Source organism: Larimichthys crocea, chromosome XVIII (genome assembly GCF_000972845.2).
Source record: "Larimichthys crocea isolate SSNF chromosome XVIII, L_crocea_2.0, whole genome shotgun sequence".
NCBI classification, from domain to species: domain Eukaryota; kingdom Metazoa; phylum Chordata; class Actinopteri; family Sciaenidae; genus Larimichthys; species Larimichthys crocea.
The window spans coordinates 13,160,359-13,183,883 of NC_040028.1; the positions used below are offsets into that span (position 1 = coordinate 13,160,359).

The following is a 23,525-nucleotide window of genomic DNA, read 5'->3' on the forward strand; positions in this document are numbered from 1 at the left end:
TCTCTTCAGTGCTTGTTGTTTTATAATTAGTTTCTTCAGTACCAATATTTAAAAAACTTCAGTTTTGTTGTGGTTGAGTTGGAAGTTGGATATTTTCTGCCATCCATAACCTCTGTGTCTAAATGGCAGTTAAAAAGATCATCTATTGACCCTGAGCTATCAGGAGACAATGACTATATAGGAGAGAGAAGCATTTGCTGCTCCTTTAACACAAATTAAAACATATTACTTACAGCACAAAGTAACCTTATGAACAAAAACATAAATATATCGGTTACATGACCAATATAAGCGTGCATTATCATGCCATTTAATGACAGACAGTAGTTACAGCCTTGTTTTGTGACCTGAACACCAGAAGTAAATTGACAACGTGACTCTGTGTGGTGGGATGAATTTTCAAGTTAGAATAATCTGTGTAAAAATAGATGAAAGAGCTACCAAGTGTGCACCCTTGGTGGCGTTACTAAACAGTAAAGAGAAGATGGATGTGTGTTGATATTATTAACTGTTTAGTGAGACAGAAAAGGTTGGTATGTGTGTCTGCATGTGCTTTGTGCATTTATGCGCAGTCAGTGAAGAAGCTTCTCCATCACATAGGGGTTTTAACAATGGGGGCCCACTGACACGGTGGGGTCTGGTCATGTATAAAAGGAGGCGTTACACCAAACAGGACAGCAGTGCAGCAGTAACAACAGCAACAGCAGCAGCTCACCTACAGCACAAACATGACCACCACTGAAATGGGCATGGGCAAGGTAAGCTTGTAGTTTTTAACAAATTACAAATATCATGACTATGACTATTTTTAGAGAATATCCTGCAGACTTACAACATCAAATGATGTCAGTGCTTCTGCAGTCAATTACAGCATCTCTCATTTTTCAGGTCACCTTCTACGAGGACAGGAACTTCCAGGGTCGCTCCTGGGAGTGCATGAGCGACTGCGCTGACTTTTCCTCCTACCTGAGCAGATGCCACTCCTTCAGGGTGGAGAGCGGCTGCTTCATGGCCTACGACCGTCCCAACTACATGGGAAACCAGTACTTCATGAGGAGGGGTGACTATGCTGACTACATGAGCATGTGGGGATGGAACAGTGGTATCAGGTCTTGCCGTATGATCCCCATGGTACGTATAAAACAGACATCTGTTATACTATAGCTGTATTATGGGTGACATCCACCACAAAACTTGATATACAGACATTCATTTATTTCTTTTTTCCAAAACAGTACAGAGGCCAGTACAGGATGAGGATCTACGAGAGGGAGAACTTCGGTGGTCAGATGTATGAGCTGATGGACGACTGTGACAACATCATGGACCGTTACCGTATGAACAACTGCATGTCCTGCAACGTGATGGACGGCCACTGGCTGATGTACGAGCAGCCCCACTACAGAGGCAGGATGATGTACTTCAGGCCTGGAGAGTACAGGAACTTCACAAACATGGGCTGGAGCGGCTCCAGGTTCATGAGCATGAGGCGTATCATGGACATGTGGTAGACATTTTCATTTTGAAATAAAAAATGAAAGATAAAACAAAAACTTGAGCCTGTTTCCTGTTCTTTCACACTTACAAAAAATGATTTAATCTAATACATTGAATAAACAATGTAGATGACTCAATGATCAAAAGAGCTGTCCAAACCATTACACTGCTTAGTTTAAGAAATCAAATTCTTCTCGACCACTTCCTTAGTCCTCTCAACTCATTATGAAGGAACATCACCTGAAACTGGTTTCTCAGGTCCCACTCCTCTGTCTTGATCTGGTCTGCTCCACTGGTGTCACTATACATCCACTCTCTGAACCCCAACATCTCTGACCACATGGCAATCACCATTGACAATGACACCACTATCAAATCAAATCAAATTTTATTTGTATAGCCCAATGTCACAAAGTACATTTGCCTCGGAGGGCTTTACAATCTGTACAGGGAGTGACACCCTCTGTCCTTAGACCCTCGGTTCGAGTGAGGAAAAACTTGCCCACAAAAACCCTTTTAACAGGGAAAAAAGGTGGAAGAAACCTCAGGAAGAGCCACAGAGGAGGGATCCCTCTCCCAGGACAGACGTGCAATGGATGTCACGTGTACAGGACAGATCAACACAAACATATTGTACAATTACAATGACTGACAAAATGATTACAGTAACAGTGGAACCTGTGATAGAGATAGAGAGACACAGATGCACAGCAGCAGCAAATCATTAACTATAAACTATAATGGTGATATGGCAGCAATAATGACAGTAATAATATATGTAGTGGACGTCATGCAGGACCACAGCAGCAGCCACAATCCATGAGAACCTGCTGGACAACAGAGCACAGAAACTCCAGGGAAGAAGTTTAGTCAGTAACATGCGTTAACATGCATTAACGAGACGTTTGTTTACAGATGGTGGTGGTGATGGGGAGAGAGAGAGTAAAGGGAGATGTGTGCATCTTCAACCAATACTGTGCCTGACTAGGCATAACCCTGAAAGAGACAGAGAGAGAGAGTCCCCCAGAAGTCTAGTCCTATGGCAGCATAACTAAGGGATGACCTGAGCCAGCCCTAACTATAAACTCTATCAAAAAGGAAAGTCTAAAGTCTACTCTTAAAATTGTTGATCGTGTCTGCCTCCCAAACCCAAAATGGTAGTTTGTTCCACAGAAGAGGAGCTTGATAGCTGAAAGCTCTGACTCCCAATCTTCTTTTGGAAACTATAGGAACCACAAGGAACCCAGCATTCTGAGAGCGCAGTGTTCTAGAGGAGTAGAAAGGTATTATGAGCTCTTTTAGATATGATGTTGCCTGACCATGAAGAGATTTGTAAGTAAGGAGAAGAATTTTAAATTCTATTCTAGATTTAATAGGCAGCCAATGCAGGGAAGCCAAAATGGGAGAGATGTGATCTCTGATCCTGGTTCCTGTCAGAACACGTGCAGCATCCCACAAGGTTCTGTACTAGTACCACTCCTATTCAGTTTATATATGCTTCCTTTAGGGAACATTATTAATAATCACTCTATTAATTTTCATTGTTATGCTGACGACACCCAATTATATTTATCAATCAAGCCTGATCAAACCAATCAATTAACTAAACTCCAAGCATGCCTTAAGGATATAAAAAGTTGGATGACCTACACTTTCTGATGTTAAATTCAGACAAAACTGAAGTTCTTGTAATTGGACCCAAACACCTCAGAAATTCTCTTTCTATAGACTTAGTTACTTTAGATGGGATCACCCTGGCCTCCATCTCCACCGTAAAGAATCTTGGAGTTGTTTTTGATCAGGATTTGTCCTTTAACATCCACATAAAACACATCTCAAGGACTGCATTCTTCCACTTACATAACATCGTCAAAAGCGTGTCTCAAGCGGATACAGAAAAACTAGTCCACGCATTTGTTACTTCTAGGCTGGACTATTGTAAGAGAGATCGCATCTCTCCCATTTTGGCTTCCCTGCATTGGCTACCTATGAAATCTAAAATAGAATTTAAAATTCTTCTCCTAACTTACAAAGCTCTTCATGGTCAGGCACCATCATATCTAAAAGAGCTCATAATACCTCTAAAACACTGCACTCTCAGGACGCTGGGTTCCTTGTGGTTCCTATAGTCTCCAAAAGTAGATTGGGAGCCAGAGCTTTCAGCTATCAAGCTCCTCATCTGTGGAACAAACTACCATTCTGGGTTCGGGAGGCAGGCACGGTCAACCTATTTAAGAATAGACTTAAGACTTTTCTTTTTGATAAAACTTATAGTTAGGGCTGGGTCAAGTCATCCCTTAGTTATGCTGCCATAGGACTAGACTGCCGGGGGACTTCCTCTCTCTCTGTCTGTCTCTCTCTGTCTCTTACCATCTGTAAACATACATGTCTCATTATTGCATGTTACTAACTAAACTTCTCCGGAGTTTCTGTGCTCTGTTGTCCAGCAGGTTCTCGTGGATTGTGGCTGCTGCTGTGGTCCTACACGATGTCCACTACACATATTACCACTGTCATTATTGCTACCATATCTGCTACTGTAATCCATTTATCTTTCACCTCCACTCAGCACATTCTCCTTTATGAAGGTAAATGATGCCACTGGCTCACTCTGCTCCGCGCTGAACTCATGTCTGGACAAACTGTGTCTTTTTATCTACGAGGCCTGCTCGATCCAACCAGTCTCACCCATGGTTGAATGATACCCTTCGAGCCAAACTAGCTGATGAACACAAAAGCTACCAGACACTCTTATCCTCAACCAGCGTCACTGCTGCAAAAAACGCTTTTTACAACGACTAAGTTACCTGTGTTACTGACACTCGCAAACTTTTCTCCACCTTCAATTCACTACTCAACCCTCGCCACTTCCTCCTCCTACCAGCCTTACCGCTGATACCTTTTCATCATTTTTTATAGGCAAAGTGGCAGCAATCAGCAGACAATTCACCTGTGACATGTAGCAGTCCTACTACGTCTCTCTCTATTTCGCAACCTATCAACCTACCTAGCACAGTTGCTGGCACTTTATTTTCTGGCTTTAAACCCCTCTCTGAGAGTAAGGTATCCAAACTGCTGACATGTAGCCATCCTATTACATGCTCATTGGACCCTATACCAACAAATCTACTTCAATCCATTAGCCCAACCATCACGCCAGCCATCATACATGAAAAATGCTTCGCTGACCTCCAACACCTTTTCTACTGCACTCAAAGCGGCTCGAGAAACACCTCTACTCAAGAAACCCTCTCTCAACCGTGCTCAGGTTGAGAACTATCATTTGGTCTCACTCCTTCCATTTTTATCCAAAACTATTGAACAGGTGGTCACCAAGCAACTCTCAAAATATCTTTCACAGAACAATCCTCTTGATCCAAATCAGTCTGCTTTCAAGAGTGGTCACTCGACTGAAACCACTCTGTTGTCGTGACAGAAGCCTTGAAAGAAACAGGAGCAGCAGCACAGTCATCTGTCCTCTGTGGCATCTCTGGTTCAGCTCTTTCTTGGTCTGAATCCTACCTGACAGGGGTCTTGTTCAGTGTATCCTGGCTTGGACAGCTGTCCACCTCTCATCACCTCACCACAGGGGTGCCCCAGGGCTCGGTGCTGGGACCCCTTCTATTTGCTATCTACAGCACCTCCCTTTGCTCACATGGCTTTTTTTTTTTTTTTTCACTGATATGCAGATGACACTTAGCTTCATCTGTCATTTCCTCCAGAGGACCCCTCGATCTCTGCATGGGTCTCTGATTGCCTCTCTGACATCGACACATGGATAAAGGCACCTCCAGCTGAACCTCTCAAAAACTGAACTGCTGGTCCTCCCAACCAAACCTTCAATACACCATGACATCAACATCAGAATTGACTCCCTATGTCTTGCCCCCCACCAGGGTGGTGAAAAACGTAGGGGTTGTAGCAACCAATAATGTAATAAAGTCCAATAATCTAATACCTGCCAATAATGTAATAATTTGGGCCATTTTAAATGAAATAAAAACAATTATTCATTCATCAAGGGTACATACTATGCAGCACTCTCTGTATGGAGGAATATTATTTATTTATTACAGTGAAGTGTATATGGTGGTTAGATCCCTTAGTGGAATGTGCTAGAATTCAGGAAGGTGGTTTTCACCTCCAAAGTTTAGTTCAACATCACAGGCAAGTGCCTGTCGCCCATGTCCTCCGGAACCTGGACCCACAGCAGATCCAGTTTAAATTCCTCCTCCTCATATACAAAACTTATTGTCCTGTTATACAATTACACTATCCTGATGCATCTTCAAGGAAACTGAGACTACACTATACAAACATATACAAGAACACTTACACAATGCTATACTATACTATACTATACTATACTATACTATACTATACTATTATATATACTGTACTATACCATCTATCCATCCATCCATTTTCTGTCACCACTTATCCTCATTAGGGTCACGGTGGGGCTTGTTAGATCCTGAGTTACCCCTGTACAGGTGGTACTGGTCCAGCTCTCTGTCTAACAGGTCCAATCCTCAAGCCCCTCTCGGGACAGTTTAGAGGACTGTTTAAGCTGGTGGTGAGGAGATTCACCTAGCTTCTAACTGCCTTCATCCGCATGTCTACCCTGCTTACTCTAATATAGCACCTGACCGAATAGCCCCTAGGGCCAAATACTACACTAGCCGCGTACATTCACGGCAGCTCTCCTCTCATTGATCTGGGCACTTGGTATGGTTGCTAGGATAATTTTAGTGACTTGGCCAGTAATCAGTAAGGGTCCGTTAATTTCTTTGAGCTAGAGTAACCTGTTAGAACCTTTAAAGATGTTAAACACACTATGCCTGATAATTACAACCTTAGGAGATGCTATAGATTTGAGGTCCACAACTTAATCTTTAACTGCAGTAGATATATTTATTGCAAAGTTTAGCAAAGGACAAGCATACAGCTTAATTCATTCAAATCTGATCAACCCTATTTCCGAAAATAACTATCCTCATACTGATAAATTTAAAAACTTGATACAAAGGCTGCTGCTGAGTTGTTGAGGTTAGTCCAGTTTGGAGAGAGGAAGGGAAAGAATGAAGCGATGATCAGTCGATCCAATTCTTTCACAAATGCCAAACTGCTGGATTCAGTCAAAAACTCCTGGCTTTGTCCAAAGCCCAGAAAGTCCCCAATGTCCACAGTCTTTTATGGACAGGACGAATGTGAAAAGAATCCTTGTTGGCCTGATTAGAGACCCACAGCCGGTCGGGGGTGGTTATCCTCCTTGGCTCGGCTCCCTGCTGCCAGCTGTAGGTTGTTGGACTCTTTTCTTGCGATGTTGGGCTGTTTGTTTGTTCCATCTCTGAAGTTATAAGTCTAAGTCCAAAGACTCGATGCTCCGATGTGGTCGATCGTTCAGCATGTCTTGAACCCGGGCGCTTGCCAACGAGGATAACCACGATCTCCGTTGTGCAGTGTATCTTATACTCCCTGCCCGCTGGACCTTCCCCATCCCAGGCTCCAATGAGTCATTTGGCCGATTCTTACCATATCAGGCAACAACGTCATATGTTACACTTGCTTCATATACCTCCCCTTCTCACCCTTTCTCCAGACTGGTTGCTCAAGTTTCGCTTCCTCAACCCCTCAGCATGATTTAGTTATTATTTTTTCACCTTAGCTACCAACTTATTGCAATGATTTCACAATTTCCAGTAGTCAGAATCTTCAGTTATAATCACACTCTTTTCTTATGGTTACACTCATTTGAACAGTTCATTTTTGCATTTGTTTAAACACAGAATCATCATTAATCACATTTTATCTTAGCTCATTTTTATCTTTATGCATTACTCACATACTCATATATATTTTTTAAATGTCTAAAGGCTTACCATTACTGGAAATAATGGAAAGTCCCTTCGTTCCCCATTCTCAGGCCTTCTGCTGGGGGGTTTCACTTCCCCATTTGCAAGGCCAGACAGTGAGAAACTCTCTGTCATTCGTTTCACAGGTTGTTACATTAACTCTTTCGTTGTGTTAGTGGATCAGGGATCTCAACTCACTTGACAGGCTGGAGCCTACTCCAGCAGACTTTGGGGCGAGAGGCAGGGTACACCCTGGACAAGTCGCCAGCTTATCGCGGGGCATGTAGAGAGATATTGTACTATACCATACCAGGCCAAGTCTCTGTTGCATGGCGACATGTTTTTAATTATTTTTTATTTAACCAGGTAAAAGTTTCATTGTGATTAAAATCTTTTTTTCAAAACAGACCTGGTCAGGAGAGCACCATGAAATGTAATAAATACAATACAAACAACAGGTTATACGGTATAAATACTATCAAATACATCCAGTGAAGATGAATTATCAGTTATGAGCCCATCTTAATTGAAGTCAAAGCATTACATTTGGATATATAGTACACTATTTACCAAGATATATAAAACATTTACCATTCTTTTTACACGAATATATTTTAAACATCAATTATTATTATTATTATTATTTATTATTATTATTATATTAAACACTTATTATTATTTTTCATTTACCTTTAATGGAAATAGATTTCAACGGCACAATTAACATAAAAAACATAATTATATCAGTTACATGGCCAATAACAGCACACATTATTATCCATTTAATGACAGACAATATTATGCCTCTGTTTTGTCATCTGAATGCCAGAAGCAAGATAGTACAGTGACTCTGTGTGAATTTTCAACACACAAAAGGTAAGTTAGAAAAATCTGTGTAAATGTATGCAGTAAAAACACTGAAAGCGCTAGTATCACCCTTGGTTGTGCTACTTAACCATGAGGAGAAGAGTTATGTGTGCGAATATCAACTGTTTAGTGAGAAAGAGAAAGGTGTTGTTTGTCTGTATGCACTTTGTCTCTGTGTGTGTTGACTGCAGTCAGTGCGAAGCTTCTCCATCACATAGGGGTTTTAACAATGGGGGCCCACTGACTCTGTAAGGTTTGGTCAGGTATAAAAGCAGGGGTTACACCAAACAGGACAGCAGTGCAGCAGTAACAACACCAACAGCAGCAGCTCACCTACAGCACAAACATGACCACCACTGAAATGGGCATGGGCAGGGTAAGCTTATAATTTCAAACACAAATTACAAATTTCATGAGTGTTTATTTATAGAGAACATCAAATGATGTCAGTGCTTCTACACTCAATTACAGCATCTCTCATTTTTCAGGTCACCTTCTACGAGGACAGGAACTTCCAGGGTCTCCTGGGAGTGCATGAGCGACTGTGCTGACTTTTCCTCCTACCTGAGCAGATGCCACTCCTGCAGGGTGCAGAGTGGCTGCTTCATGGTCTACGACCGTCCCAACTACATGGGAAACCAGTATTTCATGAGGAGGGGCGACTATGCTGACTACATGAGCATGTGGGGATGGAACAGTGGTATCAGGTCTTGCCGTATGATCCCCATGGTAAGTATAAAACAGTCATCTGTCATACTACAGTTCTATTAAGGGTGACACCCACCAGAAAAAATGATGTACAGATATTCATTTATTTTCTTTTTTCCAAAACAGTACAGAGGCCAGTACAGGATGAGGATCTACGAGAGGGAGAACTTCGGTGGTCAGATGTATGAGCTGATGGACGACTGTGACAACATCATGGACCGTTACCGTATGAACAACTGCATGTCCTGCAACGTGATGGACGGCCACTGGCTGATGTACGAGCAGCCCCACTACAGAGGCAGGATGATGTACTTCAGGCCTGGAGAGTACAGGAACTTCATGAACATGGGCTGGAGCGGCTCCAGGTTCATGAGCATGAGGCGTATCATGGACATGTGGTAGACAATTTCATTTTGAAATAAAAAATGAAAGATAAAACAAAAACTGTGACCTTTCTCTGTTATATACTATACTATACTATATTGTACTATCGCTGATTGTTGAGAGTCGGGACAAAACATGTCCCACATAGACAAGTCTTCTTTCTATCAAAAATAAAGAAATTAATAATGATTGACATACTCACAAAGTTAGATTTAAAGGAATTGTGAATACTGATGTTATGTTTTAGCATAGATAATTACTTTTTGGGGGAATGTTTGTTTAAATGAATCACTAGTGGTTAGATGGCCGATGGTATTTCTCTTGTCCTCAGCAAGAGGTCACCATATTCACCAGCCCCAAAAAACTTTAAAAACCTCTACAATTGTGAAAACATTCATATCAAATCAAAGATAAGGGTTATAAATATATAAAACAATGCATGCCATGAACATCTAAAAATATTTTCCATAGAAAGCTGCCTATTAAAGTTGTGTCCCGTTTCTGTCAACTCCATCAGATTTTTTTCATAAACCACGAATTCTCCTGGCTGTGGTGAATGCATCAATACCACACATGGTCTGATATGTTTGACATTTTTTTATATTTTAGATGAACAATGTCAATTTTCCTATGGTCACAGCTGGAGCACGTCAACACCATCTCTCCATTATGATCATAGTGGATTCAATTAAAGTATTTTATTGAGATTATGGAGACAGCTAGAAATTACTAAAAAACTAGCTAGCTAGCTGCAGTGTTTTTTTATGCAGAGGAAAAAAACATGCCATTTCATCAGCTTCGTCAGAGTCAACTCTGTCATGTTTTATGTCTGATGGAGTTGACATGTAAGCTGACAGAGTTGACAAATCCACAATAACCGCTTAATGTGCTAATATTATAGTATTTTCGAACATAGTAAAATAATAATGTTATTTTAGGGTTTTATATGCACAATAATGTACACATGTAGCATGCAATTACACTATTTTACAATATAAATACAATTGAATAACTTTCCAGCACGTGTGTTATACAGTGGGTATGGAAAGTATTCAGACCCCTTTAAATTTTTCACTCTTTGTTTCATTGCAGCCATTTACTAAAATCAAAAAAGTTCATTTTATTTCTCATTAATGTACACTCAGCACCCCATCTTGACAGAGAAAAAACAGAAATGTAGACATTTTTGCTAATTTATTAAAAAAGAAAAACTGAAATATCACATGGTCATACGTATTCAGACCCTTTGCTGTGGCACTCATATTTAACTCACATGCTGTCCATTTCTTCTGATCCTCCTTGAGATGGTTCTACTCCTTCATTGGAGTCCAGCTGTGTTTATGTCTATATAAGACAGCTCAGCATGTCAGAGCAAATGAGAGTCATGAGGTCGAAGGAACTGCCCAAGGAGCTCAGAGACAGAATTGTGGCAAGGCACAGATCTGGCCAAGGTTACAAAAGAATTTCTGTAGCACTCAAGGTTCCTAAGAGCACAGTGGCCTCCATAATCCTTAAATGGAAGAAGTTTGGGACGACCAGAACTCTTCCTAGACCTGGCCATCCAGCCAAACTGAGCAATCGTGGGAGAAAAGCCTTGGTGAGAGAGGTAAAGAAGAACCCAAAGATCACTGTGGCTGAGCTCCAGAGATGCAGTAGGGAGATGGGAGAAAGTTCCACAAAGTCAACTATCACTGCAGCCCTCCACCAGTCGGGGCTTTATGGCAGAGTGGCCCGACGGAAGCCTCTCCTCAGTGCAAGACATATGAAAGCCCGCATAGAGTTTGCCAAAAAACACATGAAGGACTCCCAGACTATGAGAAATAAGATTCTATGGTCTGATGAGACGAAGATTGAACTTTTTGCATTAATTCTAAGCGGTATGTGTGGAGAAAACCAGGCACTGCTCATCACCTGCCCAATACAATCCCAACAATGAAACATGGTGGTGGCAGTATCATGCTATGGGGGTGTTTTTCAGCTGCAGGGACAGGACGACTGGTTGCAATTGAAGGAAAGATGAATGCGGCCAAGTACAGAGATATCCTGGATGAAAACCTCTTCCAGAGTGCTCAGGACCTCAGACTAGGCCGACGGTTCACCTTCCAACAAGACAATGACCCTAAGCACACAGCTAAAATAACAAAGGAGTGGCTTCGGAACAACTCTGTAACCATTCTTGACTGGCCCAGCCAGAGCCCTGACCTAAATCCAATTGAGCATCTCTGTAGAGACCTGAAAATGGCTGTCGTCCAACGTTCACCATCCAACCTGACGGAACTGGAGAGGATCTGCAAGGAAGAATGGCAGAGGATCCCCAAATGCAGGTGTGAAAAACTTGTTGCATCATTCCCAAGAAGACTCATGGCTGTACTAGCTCAGAAGGGTGCTTCTACTCAATACTAAGCAAAGGGTCTGATTACTTATGTGATATTTCAGTTTTTCTTTTTTAATAAATTTGCAAAAAATTCTACATTTCTGTTTTTTTTCTGTGCTGAGTGTACATTAATGAGAAATGAAATGAACTTTTTTGATTTTAGTAAATGGCTGCAATGAAACAAAGAGTGAAAAATTTAAAGGGGTCTGAATACTTTCCGTACCCACTGTATACAGCACTTGTCTACATGACTGATTGATTGATGTACAATCTTAAAGGTGCACTGTATGGTTTTCACTATTGAAAGTATACACACTGGCTTCTTATAGAGCGGGGAAGAAGTTCAATGTTGCTTTTTTTACTTGGACCATCAGACCAAAAGTGCACCTGTGGTAATTTTGTCTTGATATATTTTAATACAGGATCCATAGGCTATGTGTCCAGAATGCCACGGCATCCTATCTCTTTGACTCGCACTGTGTGCAAAACACTGCCTTTCTACTGTCATTAAGAGTTTTTTGTGGGCAAGTTTTTCCTCACTCGAACCGAGGGTCTAAGGACAGAGGGTGTCACTCCCTGTACAGATTGTAAAGCCCTCAGAGGAAAATGTACTTTGTGACTTTGGGCTATACAAATAAAATTTGATTTGATTAGTGTAATACATTCCAGTACAGTATTATCTGTTGCAGATTTGTCCAAAACAGACACATCTTCCAATTAGATGCTAGATACTGTGACATAATAGAAGGGCTTCAGAGCACAAGACAAAAAAGTAATACAGATAGACAAGATAGGAGACAGGGCACAGAGGATTCGTAGGCACACCAAAACTAAAAGCCATCATTTCAGGATTTTATTCTACTGTTGTAGTATACAGGCTACTAGAAAAGTTTCAGAAATACTTAAGGAAACGCCTACTGATATACTTGGGTTTATTGTGTTACATTTAATGTGATCTAATGCTTATAGACTTATAACAGTACAGTTAACATTTTGAGCTACACAACAATCTTGTGTTATTGTGTTATGTATATGTGTTAAGATTCATTGTTTTTAAAATAGGCTAGTTATCCTTTTCCTTAAAAAGACACATATATATAGTTGTATGTATGTTTAACAAACACTCATATCTTTGCTATGTGTAACAAAAAAATTTACAGTTACAAGAAGAATTTCCCACCAGGGATCAATAGTCTGATTCTGATTACCAAGCTATACAGTATGTTTCAGAAAAGTTTTATTCGCCTGTTGCTGTGTTTTTTGGCAAACACACCCACAAAGTCATCAAGATTAATGGCCCTAGCCCTTCTTGATTCTACACTTAGCACACTCAAATTGCTTATCAGTCATGGTACTTCTCATGGCAGTTTTGATTAACTTTAGCATAGAAAAACTGTGCTCACAGGAAATGCAAGTGCAATTTTGCACAGTTTAAGCATCTGGTGGAAGACCTCCTTATATGGCTCTAGAAAAGACAGTGAGCTTTATTAAACTCTTTGGTGTTTCCTGACCACTAGTTTGCTACCTCTCAAGAATTCGCTTAAGCTGGGGGATCTCATTTTGTAGATCCTCAGTGCTGCAGTTGCATTGTGAAGCAAATGGAAACACTACATATTTCTCACAAAATGTGGTACTGCAGGGATTTAAGGCCTGTATCATTATGACACAATTTTCTTTAGAAAATCTTCTCTTCACCTCAGAGAAAGGCACATCAATAACTGGAATGAATGAACCTGTCCGAAATTACTCCTTCTCTGTGCTGACTTGTCTTTGGACTATTGGAGTGAACATGTAATGCCATTCAAGCCTAAAGCTTGGTCTTACCTGTTGGTCCGGAGGTGTAGCACTGATGTTGCATTGCTCAGTAAGAGTTAGAATATTGTCCCAGATTTCTCTGGACTTTCTCTTTATTGTCTGCAAATTGACATAACATATACAAGCAGCAGCTAACGTTACGATGTTAACAACGGATATTCCCCCCTTTTCATTTACTAAAGAAATTTGTAATGACTTACTTACTCACTAGTAGTCTTTTCCGTCTTCTCTCTTAACTCCTTTTGAAATTGGTGACCAGTTACACGCTTGCACTGAGCCGTTGCTGTCGGAGCTGTGATGGCTTTAGGCCTGACCTACTTTTTGATTGGTTGTCTGGGAAGCTCATCAGGAGAGATGGGTAACACCTGAATTGGTTTGAATGCTCACTTATAAAAAGAGCTTTGAGCACTCTCTCTCTCTCCTGTTTGAGTTGGCGGGTTTGTTTGAGCTTTGGTTATTTATATTTTGTTTCATCTTACATTTACACACATTCACACACACCCATACATTACAAACATTACTGATGAACTGATATGCACAGTTAATCTTATGTAGTTTAAATAAATTTATGTTTTATAGTTTAAAAGCATGTGTGGACTCCATCTTTTGTCATACCTCTGAGCCAGGTTGTGACAGAGCGTGCAACAGCTGCCAGGGGTAGGGGCTACTGTGAGTGATGGAATGTCTAGAGCGGCTTCCTGTGCCTAGCTGGCTGTGCATTTGGCCCAAATGATTTGGGATGAAACGCATAACTGACAATAGAATCTATGTAACTGGTGAGTGGGGTGGCCAGTGGGGTGGCCAGCAAATTTGTAGGGGGGGGGGGGGGGGGGGGGAGTCTAAGTATAAGACAACACTCTTAACCCGAATTAGTTGACTTTACTTGCAAATCGCGTGGAAACCCGTTGCCCTATACCACTTTTTTTTTGTTTTTACACAAGCTGAAACTAAACATGTCGAGTTGTATTAACATGGAATAACATGGAACTCTTACTTTTTACACAAGCTGAAACTAAATATGTCAAGTTGTATTAACATAGAACCTTAAGTTTATTATTTATATTTATAAGTAGTGTGTACTCAAAATCATTATATAAAACTAGCTAATATGACTAGTTATTGCTACTCATCATCTATTACAATTACTGCATTTTCCTCTAATAGAAATAAAGATGGAAATAAAGAAATACCTCTAAATGCTCCAATGCATTTTAATTTTAAGAAAAATGGCAAAACACAGCCAAACTTGCTATGACAAACTTAACATCAGGTCAACCTCAACATGTTCAACCTAAAAAGATTAATCTGAAAAAGGTTTTTCAAATTAAATTAATTTCAAATCATTGAAACAATTATGTGTGTGGGTGTTGTACGTGTCTGTGTTGTTTGTGTATGTTGAGTGTGTGGGTGTTGAATGTGTCACAGATATACAAGACAAAAAATGTGGATGTCCCCTGAGATTAAAGTGGTAAATCCATTAAACTCAAATTCACAAGAAACCCGGACTCAAATGTGCAAGAAAAACATTTACAAAACTTCTCTTCTCTGTTTTCAACATGAGCTCTAAAATAAGCTACAAAATGTTCTATTACAGCCTAGATTGATTGTGGAAATCACACTGTGGCTTCTTAACACAGAATATAACGCCTGAGGGTCACTACTAAATTATTCCCATATCTGTATCCTGAAAGAGGGAAAACATCATTCAGCTGAAACAATTATGTCTCGTGTCTTTCTGCTACAACTTTAACAACAATTTTAATTTTCACACAAGTCACATGCTTCAGCACGCTTCCTACAGCATTGAAGTGTGTTTAGGTGTGTATGTGTGACAGTGTTGTTTGTGTTGTTTGTGAGTGTGTGGGTGTGGTACATGTCTGTGTTGTGTGCGACTGTGTTGTTTGTGTGTGTGTGTCTGCGTTTTGCGTGTGTCTGTTTGTCGGCTTGTTTTACAGAAAATAAAAAGGTTTATCCCATAGGTCAGAAAGTGTATATGCTGGTGTGGGAAAAAAAAAGTAGTCAACAGCTTCTTACAGTAGACTTGACATCTCTTTACACTACAAGCTGATTTTTCAAAGTCTGTAGCTTTGGCTTTAGGTCAATGTGGCCCAACGAGAGCAATACCTGTTGGATGAGCTGAAATGTGAGCTTCATAGTCTTGGGGTAGTTAAGATGGAGTGCATATGTGAGTCCAAAGAGAATGCACATTGATTTTGGCAGATCTTGAATGTTGTCCATCACAACTTCTCCCTCATTGATGATTTTCAACGAGGTTGGACTGAGATGCTGGGAAGATGTGAGCACAATACCATGATGCTCAATGAGAAGTATCCCATTGTCAAGGTCATGAAAGGAATCATCATCATCAGAGTCCTTAATAAAGAAGAACAGAAGAGCACAATCATTACATTAGATTTCTCATTTCTCAAAACTATAATCAATACAAGAGTGTCATGGTGAAAAATAAATAATGGTGAAAACTATAGGAAAGCAAAAGCTTACTTACAAAACCTGCTTTGAAGAAGTTTGTGTGGTCGTCCCCAAGAATGATAGGAAGCCCCCTGATACCTTTGTCCGGATTGCAGTTGGATCTGTAGTCTTTTGGGAATTAAACACAATAACACAAGTTAGATAGCTAAAATGAAAAAGGTGAGTGAGAAAGACTGCTTCTGTACAGGGTGCAGAAAAATCACATGACTGACAGTGAAAGGTTACTTAGGCAGTTTCACTCAATTGTGCACCCTGGGTTTTCTGGTGAATCTTTGCTAAGTGGACCTTAAGGGCATTAATGGAGTTGAATGTGCACACACATTCTTGGTGTAAGAAGGGAAATGGGACTGTTCTACCATAGTTTCCGTGCTTTAACCTATAATGTTTTAAAAGGCAACCCCTTTTCTCACACATAAACTCACAATACTTACACTTCCACAGCATCTTCACACAAAAAACAGAGAACAAGAAAACTTTAAGCTCAACAACTCAGCTCAACAATGTCACTGTTAAATATAATAAGGTAATAGAACCGAACCAACGGCATGTAAACAAGCGCGTGTGTGAGAGAGTGAGCGAGCGGGGAAAAGAGAGCTGCCAAGGATTGGCCGAGTGGATCAATGAGCTGTGTGCAGCTCCACAACATAAACACCTCCACAGCGCTTGCTACACTCCTTTGCCCTGACAGCGGTTGAACCGCTTTTCTACCACGTAAAATGACAGAAATATAAAAAAAGAAAAAAGTGTATGTGAGCAATCTTCAGACTCTTAACACTAAGCTAACATTTATCTGACACTTTTTTGAGTGGACATGAGCTAGCATTAGTCTGCTATAAGCATGTATTTATACCATGCACACGTTCAAACAGTAACATTCAACAGAAAAAAAAGCTGTGTCAACAGGTTATCTCTAAGCTTTTGGGTACCTATTAAAAGTTCCCGCAAAGATAACTAGTTTACAATAGTTATTTTACATACTAACCGTTCCACTTGGAGTAAGGTTGTTTCCTGGTCTGCCATCAGTGCCTGTGCTCATCCCGCCAAGTGTAGAGCTCCATGGACGCACAGTTACAAGACGCTGGCCTTGTTATGTGACCAGGCAGGTTTTTGAATTAGGCCCCTCCCTTTTCTTATGAAACTAAACATACCAAGTTATCTCTGCTAAACATGACTAGTGGAATGAATCTTTCAGCTGAATAGTACAAACAACTAATGTTGTTTAGTAATGATAGCAGGTTTTTACAAAACATAAAAGAATAAGTAATGATCACTCTGAAGTTTAATTAGAAACAAAATTTGCGTCAACAGTGAAGGAGTTGTTATTTCTTAATCTATTGTCCTTTCCATCTGTTTAAAAAAACATTTGTTCATTAATCAGAAATGCAAATACAATTTTGTCAATGTCAGTTTCCCATCAGATCCCATCAGATCTTCATCAGCACCGTCAGATGTATGTTTTTGTAATTCTTTCTTCATTTTTTGTTGTTTAAATAATAAAGGATCATCAGATCTACATCCTCATGTGTCTTATTCACTTAAGGATTTTTTTCTGCAAAATAAAATATAAAGTTTGAAAATGCAATTTTTTAAAAATCTGTGTATTCATAACAGTGTGAAGTTTTTTTTTTGTTTTTTTTTTTAATCAGACAGATAGGTATAGTAGTATTTACAAAGTATGCTTTTTTGGAGGGCATTCTAAATCTTAACTAAAATGCCCAGATAAGATATAGTACTTACTGGGGGCAGTCAAGCCACACAGCAGGATGGGCCACCACCACCATAGAGCCCACTGCACGTCTACAGGGACCATTCGCTCCTAAAGGATGACATTGAATATTACCTCATGACATTTGTGAGAATGTCACAATGTCATTGTGAGAGTGCCTATGTTCTCATGGACATATCACATCAGATTCAGGGGAATATGACAAGGTCAATGAATGTATCATGGAGCAGTTTCTGAGGATGGTGAGTCCAGAGCTGGAGGTCAGGATCCATGAACGGGACCCTAAGACGACAGAGTATCTTACTGTAGGTGGTCAGACTGCAGGTGGTCCAACCAGTAGCTTTGGTCCCTAGATTGACATTCTCAGTGATCCTTGGGACTGATGTTACCACACTGCTAGACCTGATACAGCAGTAAAGAGGTAGCAACCAGGTTACCTGTGAGGGTCATGTACAGGACATTGTTACAGTTCAGGGTGGGAATCATTTGGTCGATCAGTTGCCTGAACAGCCAGGAGGCAAATTGAGGAAAAGGAAAAGGAAACACTCTCCAGGTGGCAATGAACAGTGTTTAATAAAACACATACAAAAACTATCCAAACACTTTCCAATAATAATAGCAATGCAACCTCCAAAAAAAAAAAAAAAACAATAATCTCCAACTCCCCAACTGCTCCACAACTCAACAACTAATCTGATTTCCTTTTATACAAATTCTAATAGTCACATGACTAATTTGGATTAAACCATTTACAGGTGTTCTTACATATTTACATAAATCACCAAATACAATATGTGCAGTATAAACACATATTTATGAACCCATATTCCATTATCAAACACCCCAAAATATATATACAGTGGTCCCTCGTTTATCGCGGGGGATACGTTCTAAAAATAACCCGCAATAAACGAAATCCGCAAAGTAAGTTTTACAATTATTATACATGTTTTAAGGCCGTAAAACACTTTTCTCAGACAGGCGTTAACATTTTCTCACATTTCTCTCTTATTTAAACACTCTCAAAGTTCAAACTTTTGCATTTTAACAAAAATAAGTACAATACTGTATTAGTAAATGAAACCAAAGATCAAAACCTGTTTTCATGCCCAAACATTTTTAACAAATTAAATTTTAATGATCAGTCTACGAGATCAGTCTACGAAAAAAAAACATGCAAAATTACACAAAAAAAAATCCGCGAAACAGCGAGTCCGCAAGAAGTGAACCGCGATATAGCGAGGGACAACTGTATACATAAATAAACATATTTCCGTGATTCACCAAAGGCCCCTCCTGCCACTTCCTACTGACTGCTATCCTCGCAGAATTTTACATAAAGGGTCATGTCCCCACGTCACCTGAATACCATGCAAACAGTTAGTCAATAAATGTCTTTTTAACATATCACATGTGCTTATTTACCCTTAGGTGCAAATATGTGCAGTGTTGACAGTCAGTCCAAGTAAAAAACAAACCTCCTCAAACTCATCTTGCTTTTGCTCCCAGAGACTCAGTCTGCTCATGGGTGATGTGGGTGTTAGATAGCTTGTACCTTTGCAAAACTATTTTAATTTTCTTTTGTGCTGAAAATACAAACTGTTATTGTGGAAAATAAAAATTACATACATTTTTTACAAAATTACATACACATACATTAAAAGTCCTTCACGGTCGGTTTGATTTCCTGGTGAGGCCACACAAGCCCATGAGAGGAAACCCTTTAGCACCCTGAGAGGTAAGTTCCAGCGCATCCACACCATGGCAACACTACTGATAACCTTAGGGCACACATTCGGACATCATAGCTGTTACGTTTTCCTTTTTTTCTTTCTAGGGTAAGGGCTTCTAAATCCTGATATGGTTATTAAGGGTTATTTGGTGTTTTCTATGACACAGATGTACTAAAAAGAGAGGGTGAAAAGACTTTTTGGGAGCCTCAGCAAGCCCTGTCTTTTAAGCCAGTGGGTAAAATCACATAAGGCCTTCACTACACGCCTCAGTACTTATATGTTGTTTCAAGTCAAGGATGAGGCAAAAATAAAATATATAGAGGGATAATTTAAAATTGATAAACATCATCAATTGACCTAAAACTTCTACCCGCCCCTCGCTTCATTTCAGCTTTCATAAAATACACATAATTTGTGAGATTCCTACTTATGGCCTCATTTGAAGTATTTCAGCATTTTTTTGTGGGTCCCACCCAACATTTAAGAAATTCAGATGGAAACACTTTGTGAAGGCACAGAGTTCTATTTCAACTGCCTCAAAAACGTGTAGAAAACCCAGGCCTAGTCAGAAAAAATAGTGATGTTATACCCCTGTTTTGTCACCTGTGCCCTTTGTTTATGTGTGTGTACACTGACTGCAGTCAGTGAAGAAGCTTCTCCATCACATAGGGGTTTTAACAATGGGGGCCCACTGACTCTGTAAGGTTTGGTCAGGTATAAAAGCAGGGGTTACACCAAACAGGACAGCAGTGCAGCAGTAACAACACCAACAGCAGCAGCTCACCTACAGCACAAACATGACCACCACTGAAATGGGCATGGGCAGGGTAAGCTTATCATTTCAAACACAAATTACAAATTTCATGAGTGTTTATTTATAGAGAACATCAAATGTTGTCAGTGCTTCTTCAGTCAATTACAGCATCTCTCATTTTTCAGGTCACCTTCTACGAGGACAGGAACTTCCAGGGTCGCTCCTGGGAGTGCATGAGCGACTGCTCTGACTTTTCCTCCTACCTGAGCAGATGCCACTCCTGCAGGGTGCAGAGTGGCTGCTTCATGGTCTACGACCGTCCCAACTACATGGGAAACCAGTACTTCATGAGGAGGGGCGACTATGCTGACTACATGAGCATGTGGGGATGGAACAGTGGTATCAGGTCTTGCCGTATGATCCCCATGGTACGTATAAAAAAGACATCTGCCTAATACAGTTGACATCCCCTTACAAAACTTGATATGCAGACATTGATTTATTTCTCTTTTCCAAAACAGTACAGAGGCCAGTACAGGATGAGGATCTACGAGAGGGAGAACTTCGGTGGTCAGATGTATGAGATGATGGACGACTGTGACAACATCATGGACCGTTACCGTATGAACAACTGCATGTCCTGCAACGTGATGGACGGCCACTGGCTGATGTACGAGCAGCCCCACTACAGAGGCAGGATGATGTACTTCAGGCCTGGAGAGTACAGGAACTTCATGAACATGGGCTGGAGCGGCTCCAGGTTCATGAGCATGAGGCGTATCATGGACATGTGGTAGACATTTTCATTTTGAAATAAAAAATGGAAACAAAAACTTGAGACTGTGACTCTTTTCTGTTTTTCTGTCCTTACAAAAAAGTATTTAATGTAATACATTGAATAAACAATGTAGATTACTCAAGAGGAGCATTGTAGTAATGCACCAAGCATTACACTGCTTATTTTGTTTTGCATATGAGAACTCAAATTTGTCAGATTCGTAGATGTTTATGACCTCATTTAAAACTTGGGCATTGTGTTGTGTGGGTCTGTAAGAGAGTCGTTGCCAAAGTAGGTTGTAGAGTAGGATGCAGACTCAAGAGGTTGTGTTGGAAGTCCCCATGGGTGGACATTTATTTTTAGTGCTTTCAAAAAAATGTGGAATGCAGCAAAAAACAAAAAGAAAACATGACACTAGTCCTGTCTGCACCTGCTATGCAAGAATGTTTCCCCCTAGGTGTCCCCAAGACAATATACTCTCTCACCTCTCTCTATGCTACACCTGGCTCAGACCACCCTCATTACAGAAACACAGAAATTACCCACGGTGTATAAATGCATCATCCACCTCATAAATCTCCACCGTTCACAAATTAAGAGCAAAACACAACTTAAAAAACAACACATTACCTTCTTTAACATGGTATCTCCTCAAAATAATTGGAGAAGTCTACAAGACTACACCACTCACTGTGAGATGTGGTTCAGTAACCCCTGTAGAGGCCAAAGATCTGTTTATGGTGATAAATACAGTTAACTTGATTGAAATGTGTGGAAAGGATATAGAATTTAACAATATATAAATATACAGAATTTAATGATGCATAATTTCATTTAGAAGTTTATGTAAAAACGTTTAAAAATGTTAAAGAGTACTAGAATTCATGTTTTTAAGTGACTTGGTATAGATTGATAAAAAGGCGTACTTCCCCTTTAAGACCGCACTTGTGTGTTTTTGTTTTTTTGTGACCGAGCAGTCAGTGCTAGAGAGCGGTGGAAGCTAAAGGTTTTCTTACCTGCTCCTTTTTCCTCTTTTAGTTCCAACAAGTGTGTTAGCAAGCCACATTGCTTTGTATCTCAGTGAAACCTTAACTTTGAAACTAAGTAATAAAACAGAGAAATTTATATTTTTTCTTTATTACAAAAAACGTTTCTGAAGTGGATTTTTTCCTGAACTCTACAACTGGGCAAGCTACAGACACTGCCTGTGGAATGTAACTTTTGCTAGAAAAAGACGACAGAATAAGCCATCGCTAGCTCAAGCATTTCAAACCTCTATAACCCCCATGGTCAACATTTGCTCCAGTGCTGGTATGAGCTTTGCTTGTACTCTGCAGATAGGTTGTGGTGTGGGTAACAGAAGCCGAATATCATGCTGAATGAGGTCAGAAGGGGGTCGGGAACCTTTTTGGCTGAGAGAGCCATGAAAGCCACATATTTTAAAATGTATTTCTGTGAGAGCCATGTAATATTTTTTAACACAGAATACAAATAAATGTGTGCATTTTTAAGTAAGACCAAGAATTTTAGAGTATAATAAGTCTCTGAATTTGAATTGAACTTTTTAATGACGTTGTTATACTGAAGCTAACCGATAATAAATAAAATACTTCTGGTGCTGCATGGTTCCGATCATCAGCGCCGGTTCTGGCTACATTTGTGCCCTGGGCGAACAACCCCCCCCCCCCCCCCGGGGGGGCGCCCCCCCCCCCCCCCCAAGAGCGCCCACTCTTGCTAACTTGATAAGCGGTCGTGCGCCCTCACGTAGTTTGCCGCCTGGGATCAGTCTATCGCCCGCCCCCTCCACCTTGCCAACCAAGTGATCCTCTCCCCCCCTCCCCTCCCGGGGCTGCGCACTCCGCTAATTTGATGAGTGCTATAGAAAATTGGCGAGTTTTTTTTTTTCCGGCCACTTGTGCGCCCTCACGGAGACTGCGCCCTGGGCGGTCGCCCACATTGCCCATAGCTAAACTGGCCTGCCGATCCTGCACCGATCCCATAGCAAACCGCTGTGTTTCACGTACTGCTGAGTGAACTCTCTGGTCGTTAGCTCATAAGCAGTTTCTTTTCCGAGTGTTTTATCGTTAAATTGAACAAAATAACATAAAACACAACTGTTTACTCTCCTATGATTTTCATTGGGACATTTTGCACAAACGTAAAGACATTAAAAGTGTGGTACATGTTTCGAAGGCGTGCACAGAGGAAACCACTTGGCTCTCTCCAAGAAGGAGGGAGAGGGAGAGAGGGAGATGGCCGGCTCTCAAGCCTTTTTCGTAACTTGGGTCGAATCACAAACAATTTATCAAAGAGGCATGTGGGAGGGTCCTGCCGCTGTAACTGAGTCACACTAGAGGGAATGAACTCCGCCTCAGAAATATCAAGCTCTGGCATTGGCTCCAATATATCTATTCTCTTCACTCTGTTTTGCCTTTGTTGTCTCTGGCTTTTCCTGACTCCCGGCTGACTAGCTTCCTCAACTCCTCACCATCTACAATCGGCAACTCGTCCCACCTACAACTTGGTACAAACTGCTTCACTCTG

The 23,525-nt window shown here is 40.6% G+C and overlaps 2 protein-coding genes and 2 pseudogenes across 2 annotated transcripts; all 4 read left to right on the top strand.

Moving 5' to 3' along the window:
- The first annotated feature begins 642 nt into the window (after positions 1–642).
- LOC104939602 (gamma-crystallin M2) lies at positions 643–1,537 on the top strand. The gene is made up of 3 exons (XM_019270150.2): positions 643–758; positions 889–1,131; positions 1,236–1,537. The coding sequence occupies exons 1-3, from the start codon at positions 729–731 to the stop codon at positions 1,509–1,511; spliced, it is 549 nt and encodes a 182-aa protein (XP_019125695.1). The 5' UTR covers positions 643–728; the 3' UTR covers positions 1,512–1,537.
- Positions 1,538–4,079: 2,542 nt separating this feature from the next.
- On the top strand, positions 4,080–7,355 carry LOC113748186 (uncharacterized; annotated as a pseudogene).
- Positions 7,356–8,442: 1,087 nt separating this feature from the next.
- Positions 8,443–9,365, top strand: LOC113748137 (gamma-crystallin M2-like; annotated as a pseudogene).
- A 10,757-nt stretch (positions 9,366–20,122) lies between these two features.
- Positions 20,123–21,019, top strand: LOC113748136 (gamma-crystallin M2-like). The gene is made up of 3 exons (XM_027290876.1): positions 20,123–20,276; positions 20,389–20,631; positions 20,725–21,019. Exons 1-3 carry the CDS (start codon positions 20,247–20,249, stop codon positions 20,998–21,000), a joined length of 549 nt encoding a protein of 182 aa, XP_027146677.1. The 5' UTR covers positions 20,123–20,246; the 3' UTR covers positions 21,001–21,019.
- Positions 21,020–23,525: the final 2,506 nt, after the last annotated feature.